This window comes from Salvelinus fontinalis, chromosome 12, assembly GCF_029448725.1.
Source record: "Salvelinus fontinalis isolate EN_2023a chromosome 12, ASM2944872v1, whole genome shotgun sequence".
In the NCBI taxonomy this organism is placed as follows: domain Eukaryota; kingdom Metazoa; phylum Chordata; class Actinopteri; order Salmoniformes; family Salmonidae; genus Salvelinus; species Salvelinus fontinalis.
The window spans coordinates 21,692,276-21,703,580 of NC_074676.1; the positions used below are offsets into that span (position 1 = coordinate 21,692,276).

General features: G+C 41.8%; 1 protein-coding gene across 2 annotated transcripts; it reads right to left on the minus strand.

The window, feature by feature from the left end:
• Positions 1 to 432: 432 nt before the first annotated feature.
• Positions 433 to 8,583, minus strand: LOC129866972 (CD9 antigen-like). 2 transcript variants are annotated; one of them, XM_055940031.1, is made up of 9 exons: positions 7,850 to 7,922; positions 5,813 to 5,894; positions 5,164 to 5,266; positions 4,533 to 4,630; positions 3,518 to 3,592; positions 3,301 to 3,402; positions 3,095 to 3,181; positions 2,090 to 2,173; positions 433 to 1,948 (listed from the first exon to the last, which is right to left on the minus strand). In XM_055940031.1, exons 2-9 carry the CDS (start codon positions 5,876 to 5,878, stop codon positions 1,883 to 1,885), a joined length of 681 nt encoding a protein of 226 aa, XP_055796006.1. In that variant the 5' UTR covers positions 5,879 to 5,894; positions 7,850 to 7,922; the 3' UTR covers positions 433 to 1,882. The 2 variants fall into 2 exon arrangements, with proteins under 2 accessions (XP_055796006.1, XP_055796005.1); XM_055940030.1 differs by lacking the exon at positions 5,813 to 5,894 and having other exon boundaries at positions 7,850 to 8,583.
• Positions 8,584 to 11,305: the final 2,722 nt, after the last annotated feature.

The following is an 11,305-nucleotide window of genomic DNA, read 5'->3' on the forward strand; positions in this document are numbered from 1 at the left end:
TTTATAGATTAAACCCTCACATTTGCTCACCTCTGCTTCCGGTCCACCTCCTTGTCGCTAGCATTGACTGGACCATAAAACAAACCACATGGATATGCATTAACAAATAACGCTACTGCCACCTTCTGGTTTGGAGAATTATAACAAGGCAGAGTGGTTGACGACTTCAAGGTCTTTGCTGTGTAAACACAAGAGATTGACTGCCGACACTATTCTGCCGACAATGTCGGCAGGCAAACATTTGACAATCCTACCGGTGTCTGAGCTCTGAGAGAGAGAGAGACAAGAGAATAAAGAAAACTGAAGGAGAGTTTGATGGGATCAGTTTGTTCATTTCCACAGTGGCAGGAAGCTGTGAAGGCTGACAGACATGTTTTCCTCTCTTACTCATTACACACACATACACACACACACATCAGTGTGAAACCAGAATGAAGATCAGATGTTACAGTTTATTTGGCTAATTTGTTTTGTGCAACAACCAACCTGTCCAGTGTAAGATGGCAAGGGTGTTATAAAAGTTTATTATCTAGAAGAGACCTAGATATGCTGTAAAACGGACTACAACTCACCTAGATATTCAGTCACAAATAGAAAACTGCTTTACAAAAACAGTCAGACTTCAAGGCAATTTCAAATTGGGTAGAGAGAGAGAGACGGAGAGGATGAGTTGTAATCAACCAGGACTGGCATGCATGTTGTTGATGTTATCATCATGATGGTTTAGGAGGGTCAACCTGTGCACTGGGCAGATTCACTGTGTTCGAGAGGATCAGCCTGAGAAAAGCACTGCACAGATTATCTAATCTAGATCACTTCATAACATTAGATATTTTTCAGAGCTGATCTGATTGGTCAAAAAACAAATGAGTGATAAAATGATCAGAATTGTGCAAAAGCAGCCAAGGTGATTTGTGCAGCGCTGTGATTACATGCTGACCAAACCGGCTCAACATTGATTTTGTCTATCCCTACCAGACGCGTTAAAATACCAAAACCAACTGTCGACCAACTATAGTAATTATGGGACATGTCGAAACACACATGAAACATTCATAGACATTTAGCTAGATTGCTGTTTCTAGCTAATTTGTCCTGCGAGATAAACACTAGGTTGTTATTTTACCTGAAATGCATATGTTATTTTTATTAGCTGGATCTTTGTAGAATTTTTACCCATTTTGAATCATACAAAGTCGTGTGTTCTCTACTTCCACAATTAATCCACTCATATAAAGGAAAACCTAGTTCGTTTTTAGTTCGTTTTCTTTGATTAATCTCTCCTCATTCATAGTCCTTCTTCTGTGGATTTTATATGGCGGTTGGCAACTAACTTCAATGTGCATTACTGCCACCAACTGGACTGGAGTGTGGACCTCATCTTTCAATCCCCACGTGGGTTAGTATGCTCGTAAAAATTAATGAATAGATGGGAGTGGCGGATCTTGCAGTACGTCAAGTATCTAAAATAGAACCAAGTTCTATTTTAGTGCCTGGCTACACAGACGCCAGTTGATACGTGCAAGCAGTTTGGATGAAATTACTGAATAACATGCATGTTTATATTTATTTTGCAATGCTTGCGCACTTAATGTCAGGTGAACCAGGTGTAGCAGATCCTTGTTACAGAGGTTGGCGGATCTAACTAAATGGCAGTTGGTTGTCCAGTGGACCTGAACAGCTGCTAGCACTCAGGCCGACCGTTCTCAACACACAGCCTCTCTATTGGTTGACAAAATTCATGTGACTAGGAATGACATCATGCAACATTAACGGCCGACCGTTCTCAACACACAGCCTCTCTATTGGTTGACAAAATTCATGTGACTAGGAATGACATCATGCAACATTAACGGCCGCCATCACGGTAACGATGACATCCTCAGACAATCTCCCGTGACTTCCTGATGGCACAGCAGAGCAGCATGCTGAAGATCATCCCAAACATCTGTGGAATAGAATGGGAAATGCAGAGTAAATGAAGAGTTCTTTACTGTAGGGAAGTCTCTCTGTCAACCTGTCTGCCTATCTATCTGTAATGGAGCGTAGTGGGATAACATGGTCTTCCGTTGCACTGTGTGTGTCTCACCATGATAACTCCAGTAGCGATGCCCACTCCTCCTATGATGTGCAGCTTGGAGTCAAACAATTCATCTATAGCATCAGGACAGCTCTGCAACACACACACATATTAAAGAGCGACTGCCCCTAAAAAGCAACTTCTCATTTTGAAAATGTGGCATCGATGTGAGTCAAAGAAATGTGGCATCGATGTGAGTGACAGAATTTACTACAAAATTTAAAAGTAATATTTTGGGTCATTCTTGTCCAAAACTGAAATGTGAAAGATGATAGGAAAAAAATGACTGTCACAGAATGAAGGGTACTGTAACAGATTTCCTTGGGTTGAGTTTATTTTAATCCTGCCAACAGCTGGCCCAATGCCCATGGTCAATTTGATTTGACATTATCCCTATGGGGCTAGTTTGGGACCATCGGTCAAATACACAATGTACATAGGACAATGTCAATAGCTCCAAATGTCTATATTTTAAAAACCTCAAACCAACTATAAATGTAAAACATCCTTTTACAAATATTGAAAGCATTTATTGAGACAGCTAAAATACTATCCAATTTACATTGTGTAATTTATTGACGGTCCCTAACTAGCCTCAGAGATAGGCTACCCAATGTCAAACCAACTTTATCACGGTCACACACCAACTGGCTGAAACTAATTGGCGAAAGAACTTGGCTAGCACTAGCTAGCCTAGGCGACTTCAAGATGCAAGAACTGTTTAGAATGCTTCAAGGTATCTAGAAGGGTGAGTTGACTGTAACTGTGTACTGTTTTGGCAGAGTGAATGTACAAACACTTGCCACGTGTGATCACATACACAAGAGATGCCTGCATTAAACCACCCCCTCAAGACAACTCTCGTTTTGCTTCAGTCATAGCCGCTGCATTTATTAATGACCAAGCTCAAAAACGAGGCCAAATCAGGAGGGGCTGTAAAGATACAGGAGGGACTGTAGAGATACAGAAAAAGGAACACCTGAACACAAACACAATCACAGAGCAGGGGGGTACCTTGGTGATGAGGCTATCCAGCCCGTCTCTTGGGGGACAGGTGTCTTTGGCAGAGTCCACAACGGAACCTGTACCACAGCAGTCCAACTGTAACAAATAAGGTTGAATGGTAATTTAGGTGTCCATCTGTTTTTATCTGGAAATATGTATTGTCTCTGCTCCCAACCCCCCAAACATGGCTGCACACAAATGAAACACATGATTACCCCAGTCTGTATGAGACGGAGTGTCTCTCTCAGTGTGTCCTGTCGAGTGTTCTGGTAGTTCTGATATGTCTCCATGTAGAATTGAGTGATGTCATCAACCACCTGTAGGGGAAGGGTTGCAATGTGACACAAAGAAAGGAAAGACATTTAATGTAACACAGATAATAGCAGGGGAAGGGCTTTAATGTAACACAGGGTATGTAATATGTTTTGGGACCTTGCTTTGGTTGGAAAAACACCAGATTCCAGCGGCGACCTCAATGGCAAATATGATGAGGAGGAAGAAGAAGAACTGCAAGAGACCAATATGCACATGAACCACTGTGTATTTAATTTGACAAGTGCCCTTTGACACAAAGCACTCCCCGGTCAGAAGGGACTTAGGACACACACACACGAGAGAGAGAAATCGAGAGAGACAGAGAGATACAGAGAGAGAGGGACCAACCTGGTCTCAGTGCAGTTCATATTATCCTGTATGTAAATCAGAGACACTCCATTTAGTATGATATGTTGCGTTTCGTATGTAATAATTTGTGGATGTCCATCACCCATTTCGTATGATATGTTACGAATTACAATTTGTATTATATGTTACGAAATTATAAAATGTACAATATGTTACGAATTTGCTAAACTTATCAAATGTTACAAATTCTAGCTAGGTGGCTAAAGTTAGCTAGTGGCTATCATTAGCTAGGCTAGGGGTTAGAGGTTAGGGTAAGAGTTAGCTAAAATGATTAAGGATAGGGTTAGCTAACATGCTAAGTAGTTGCAAAGTATCTAAAAATGTGTAAGTAGTTGAAAAGTTGCTCATTAGCTAAAATGCTAAAGTTGTCCATGAGGAGATTCAAACTCGCAACCTTTGGGTTGCTAGACGTTTGCTTTATACTGCCACCCATCCACACCAACCAAAAACCCTACTTTCGTTTTTGCCTTAAGTAACCATCTGTCTTATGTAACCATACCAACCGTAACATATCATGCTAATTTTAGTGTCCCGTTTTTAAATGTACTATTTTACGTCTAGTCTATGAGACCAGGCTAAACAGACAGACAGAGAGATAGGGAAACAGGGAGACAGATACTGAGTTCTGGCCTTGAATCTGTTCTGTAAACAGTTTTATACTGAAACAAAGAGTTACATAGTATCTGACTACCAGCCCCATAACAGACCAACTGAATACCAAAGGGAAAGAAAAAGAGGAGAGGAGGTATAGAGGTTAACTCACCAGCCCCAGCATACAGGGAGACTCCTGAATCGCACCACAGCATCCCAGGAACCCCACCACCATCATCAACAACCCTGCTATTATCAGGATATACACACCTACACATACACACACGCAACCTCCAACATCATCAGAGACCCTGCAGTGATATTTGATTATGTACACTGAACAAAATATATAAACACAACATGTAAAGTGTTGGTCCCATGTTTCCTGAGCTGAAATAAAACAAATCCCAGATATTTTCCATATGCACAAAAAGCTTATTCTCTCTGTTTTTGTACAAATTTGTTTACATCCCTGTTAGTGAGCATTTTTCCTTTGCCATGATAATCCATCCACCTGACAGGTGTGGCATATCAAGAGGAGGAGTATTTAAGTCTGTAATAAAGCCACTTTGTGGGTAAAAAAAAATAATCTGATTAGCTGGGCCTGGGTCCCCCATGGCTGCACCCCTGCCCAGTCATGTGAAATCCATAGATTCGGGCCTAATTAATTTATTTCAATTGACTGATTTCCTTATATGAACTGTAACTCAGTAAAATCTTTTAAAATGTTGCAGGTTGCGTTTATATTTGTGTTCAGTATATGTGTGAGTGCAAGCATGCTTGCATGTGAGTGTTTGCATTACCTGTGAAGAAGACATAGGGAGATTCTGTTCCTTCAAACAGTCCTCTGGTCTTTGGGTCGAACCTCAACCACAACCCTATAGCCAGCACTCCTGTACCTGCAAGCTACCACATACAGACACAAAATATTAGATATCATACACACACACCTATCCCAGGGCATGGAAAGCCAGGTGAGAGAGCAGGTAGGGACATGTTGAGAAACAGGGTTATGTCAGGTTATACATGTGTGTGTGACTTGGGGGTAAGCTAACACACAGAGGAAAGAAGAAGAGGAGGTCATTGGCCTGATTCCTTCATTCAGAATAAATTCTGCTACAGACTTACCACCAGAGCCGCCACCACAGACACAGACACACATTCCTCAAACCGCCTCCTCAGTCTAATTAATTATTCACTTTAGCAAAGAACCTTGATGTAGAATGGTGTTCTGCTCCATGGTGTGTGTGTGTGCGTGTTCTGCAGTGGGGACAACATGTCTGATCAGACCAAACCTAACGAGGCCAGATAAGCTCAGTGAGTCAGGGTAGATTACTCATGCCTTGTTCTCAGTTCGGGAAAAATGGCCTAGTTAAAGAGGAAGGGAACATTCAACACACACACACACAACTGCACTCACACACGCACACAAGCTAAGTAAAGTAGACCTACCCAGAAGAAGAAGTTGAAGATAAACATGATGTACTTCACACACCTGATCCTTCCAAACACTTCCATGTTGCTAACGTGATCTCTGTGTGTAACAGAGCAAGAACTAACTCATTAACACTTCAATGTTGCTAACGTGATCTCTGTGTGTAACAGAGCAATAAGTAACTCATTAACAGTTCCATGTTGCTAACGTGATCTCTGTGTGTAACAGAGCAAGAACTAACTCATTAACACTTCAATGTTGCTAACGTGATCTCTGTGTGTAACAGAGCAATAAGTAACTCATTAACAGTTCCATGTTGCTAACGTGATCTCTGTGTGTAACAGAGCAAGAACTAACTCATTAACACTTCAATGTTGCTAACGTGATCTCTGTGTGTAACAGAGCAATAAGTAACTCATTAACAGTTCCATGTTGCTAACGTGATCTCTGTGTGTAACAGAGCAAGAACTAACTCATTAACACTTCCATGTTGCTAACGTGATCTCTGTGTGTAACAGAGCAATAACTACTCATTAACACTTCTCTCCTATTTCCCTAGACAGTATCGCAGAGCGTGACAGGGATAAAGCAAGAGGAGAGATAAAGAGAGCATAGAGTGATACAAAGAGAAAGCAGTAGGGAGTAACTGTCATGCCCTGGAGTCACCTGATCAGAAAGGTAGAGGAGGTGGGCTGGGGGAGGGAGGATAGCGCAGACAGAGTTCTACTCTGTGAATGATTGAATTGGTTTACTCTGTGAATGATTGAGTTGGTCTATTCTGTAAGTGATTGAGTTAATTTGTTTAATCTAATCATGCTGCTCGCACTACACAACTACACTACTGCTAATACACCCTCACCAGCTGCAGAATCTAACACACACACACCCACCCATAGATACTGTAGCTGCCTACAATAATGGACACATGTTCTGAATCATGCAACAAGGGGAGCTCTGTTCTTTCATCTGCATTGGGGCTATACGCGTCACACGCCGTCGCACACCCCACCAAGACAAAACACAAAATACAACATACAAACACACAATATCACACACACCCATATAAACGCTGAGTTATTGAAATGCTGTGCACACTGGGTCACTCGGCCACCAGGGATTATTTGGCCAGCGTGTGTTTGTGTGTGAGATTATTTCACCGTTCACCAACAAGAGGCCACTTCTTAGTCCAGTCATGGCCAGCTAAATCACTGTTCCACTTTCCCCAAGCAGATACTGACAACCCCCCTCAGACAGATACACACATGCACACACACAAACACACACACTAACTGAAAACGGTAAATTATATGTCATTTTTTGTATTACCAACAGTAAAATACTCTGAAATGGTTTACATAATGTAAATGATGGTGCATTGTGGGAAAATTTTGTGGGAGAGGAAAGAATTGCCTTATTTCGAATGGTACTGTAATTACACCCCACATAATACAGTATCGTATCATATTTTTTGGACTGCCCAAAAACGTTTTCCCATGAGTTGGAGCATGCTATTGTTGTATCTGGCTTATTAACACTTGTTGTAAACACTTTACCTAGCAGCCAACCTGCTTGCACCAATCCCTTGTAATTACAGTAAAATACTGTACTCCTCCCCTCAATGAATTTCATTAATTCATCCACTCATATATTAATTCATTCCGATTATGGTAGCATTTACTTTTACAGTATAATAGTTTCAGTACTTGCTTTGAAACCGTATTTATAATTACAGTGGTTGTACTGTAATATGAAATACATAATTATACTTGCCACGAACTGCCTGTAAGCTACTGTCAAATTATCGCTAACCCCTTTACAATGCACATATAACTTTAATTGAAGATGAAAGAAACCTGGAGAGGAACCAGACAGATTCACTGGGGAATCTTCCTCCTCTGGCTCTACACTGCCTCTACCCTACATGTGTGGAATAAACCCTTACAAAGAGGCTATGATTTATATTAATCAAACCCTGCTGTTGTCTGCCAGCCAAAACAACACACACACACACACACACACACACAGTCCCTTTAATAGCATAAGTAGTGACTCACCCAGAAGATGAGGTTGAAAGCGAACATCAGGTATTTGACGCACATTTCTCCTCCTGATAGAGCGGCCATAGCGACTACAGTGTCACAGTTCTCCTCTACTCTCCCTATAGTTTAAACTGTTGTTAATGACGAACCCACCAAATGACAATTGTAGGATTACTAGCCTACTAATAATAATTATGGAGTACACAAAGAGTAATCCGTTCTCCGGTCACTCTTTCTCTGCTGCTGCTCTGCCGTTTCTCGTGCACGTGTAGCGGTCGACCCCCAGAGCGAGACCAAACGGCTGTCGGTCTGTCGTGTCCTGTTCTTTCTCTGAATGTCTCTCACTCTATCGTTTCTTCATTTAACGTAACACCACAAACTGTATTTAAAAAGCCACATAATATGACAGACGTAAACTATATTATGAACAGATTAGGCTATTAACAGAAGAAGTTAAAAACTCTATGCTTGAATGTATGAACATTCTGTAGCCTATTTAATTTCAATCAGTATTGGGATTCCCCAGCCACCGTTGCATTACGTAATGTATAGGCAATGAAATAACGTAATCTCTCTAGACAACGACAGAGCGCGTGATAGTAATGAAATAGACAATGTAGTTTGATAAATAAATAGACAGCATAGGATAAATTAACAAACGGATGAATGGACAGCGATCACTGATATTGGTGGGCTGGCTGCTTTAACATCGTCCCGAAAGAAAACCTCCATCACACATTATCACAAACAAACAAACATGTATGTGATAGCCTACTTCTTTGGTTGTTGTTAAAGGGCCAGCGTCCCCTTCTGTCGCTGTCTGTTGTAGCCTCAGTCAGAGGGGGAAGAGAAGGACCACCATACTCAGTGAATTTCAGAAATATTACAAATAATGAAACGTCAACAATTTTTGTTGTTGTTGATAAAACCATACTAAATATATTCAAGTCCCCAAATTCCTGATTAAAACACACTGTTTTGCAATGAAGATCTACAGTATTCTCTACAGCACATATGTCAGAGTCAAGGCCCGCGGGCCACATCCGGCCCGCGAGAAGGTTTTTTACGGCCCCTGGGATGATCTTGATTTATTATTAGAACCGGCCCGCAGACCGCAGCAAGCCGGCAGCCCGCAGATCTTTTACACGCACCAATACTACATTTCCCACAATGCAACGGTGACGCACCGAGCAGTAGGCTGCTTCATTTCAATATTTATTGGCACAGCAGTCGTCAGCATCACAGTAAAATTAACTTTCAGATACCCATCAAAAATGGCAAAACGGAAGGTGGACACTGAGAACCGGGGGTTTCAAACAAGGTGGGAGTCGGAGTATATGTTCACGGAGGTAGCTGGAAAACCTGTGTGTCTTCTGTGTGGAGAAAGTGTGGCGGTACTGAAAGAGTATAATCTGAGACGACATTATGAAACGAAACACGCGGACAAAAACAAGAATATGGACATGGAACAAAGGCTACAAAAGGCAGAGGAATTAAAACGAGGCCTCAAATCTCGACAGGCTCTGTTCAAAAAAGCCAAATCACAAGGCCAGGCTGCTGTCAAGGCCAGTTTTATTTTGGCAGAAGAGATCGCTAAATCAGCCCGGCCATTTACGGAGGGGGATTTCATCAAAAACTGCATGATTAAAGTTTGTGACGAAGTTTGCCCAGAAAAAAGGCAACTCTTTTTAAATGTGAGTCTGAGCAGAAACACCATTGCCGAGAGAGTAGACCAGTTGTCCATCAATCTAAAAGAGCAGCTTGTGAAAAAGGGAAAAGATTTCATTGCATATTCCTTGGCTGTGGATGAGAGCACCGACATTTCTGACATTGCCCAGTTGTCAATTTTCATCCGCGGAGTGGACTCCAGCCTAAGCGTGACAGAGGAGTTTTTGGCTTTACGTCCTATGCATGGCACAACTACGGGGCATGATTTGTATGAAGAGGTGTCAAGATGTGTAAATGAGATGGAGCTGCCTTGGGAAAAACTCGTGGGTTTGACAACCGACGGAGCACCTGCGATGTGTGGACACAGGAGCGGACTGGTGGCGAAGATACGGGAAAAGATGCAAGAGGAAAACGCGACAGGTGAGCTGACAGCTTATCATTGTATCATACACCAGGAAGCGTTGTGCGGTAAAGCCTTGAAAATGGAGCATGTAATGAGCATCATCACGCGCACAGTTAACTTTATCAGAGCCAAAGGTTTGAATCACCGCCAGTTCAAGGCATTTCTGACGGAGTTAGAAACGGAGCATGGTGATTTGCCTTATCACACAGAGGTGCGATGGCTAAGCCAGGGAAAGGTGCTTCAAAGATGTTTCGAGCTTCGTGAGGAGATTTGTCTGTTCTTGGACAGCAAAGGGAAAGACACAACACAACTCCGAGACGAAATGTTTCTGTGTGAAATGGCTTTTCTGTGTGACATTACGAGTCATCTGAATGCAATGAACTTGCAGCTGCAGGGTCGGGATCATGTCATCTCTGATATGTACAGTACAGTGAAGGCATTTAAAACCAAACTGACTCTGTGGGAGACGCAGATGCGGAAAGAAAATTTGAGCCACTTTCCCAGCTGCCAGACCATGAAAGAGAAGCTCTCTACCAGTGCGTTCCCGAGCGCACAGTTGGCTGATAAAATAGGTATGCTTGCCGCTGACTTTCGACGCCGATTTGCTGACTTTGAAGCACAAAAAAGCAGGTTGGAACTGCTCGGTAACCCATTTGCTGTTGACGTGGAAAGCTCACCACCAAACCTCCAAATGGAGTTGATTGACCTCCAATGCAATGATGCACTGAGGGCAAAATATGCGGCAGTGGGTGCTGCGGAGTTCGCCCGTTTCCTCCCCGACACAATGCCCCAGCTGCGCATCCAGGCTGCTCAAACGTTGTCTATGTTTGGCAGCACATACCTGTGTGAACAACTGTTTTCTTTGATGAACCTGAACAAAACATCACACAGAAGTCGACTTACTGCTGAACACCTCCACTCAATTCTGAGGATTTCCTCAGCTCAGAGCCTTACCCCGAACATTGATGAACTTGTGGAAAAGATGGGACACCACCAAGTATCACCCTCAACCTCAAACAAGTGAACATTACTGTGCAATCACATATTTAGAGTTTTTACTCAGTTCAAGTTTAAAAGTTAAAGTTTAATATTTGTTTTCACTGCATGTTACTTCTCCTTAAACAAAGTGTTGTTTTTGATTAATAGATTTTTGCACTTTATTTTATTGTATTTCAATCCAATTATATTTTAAAAATATTTCAGTTGAGTGGATGATAGAAAATTGCTATTATTGTTTTTTTCTTTGAAGTAAATTTAGCCCACTTTTGCTAAAATAGAAAATATAGGCTACTGATGGTGCCTTGAATACCGGTTTCTTTCATTTAATGTTCATGTTATGGGGATTTTTATATAAAGGAAATTTGTCTTTTGTGTCTGTTGAAAATTAAAGATTACTGACA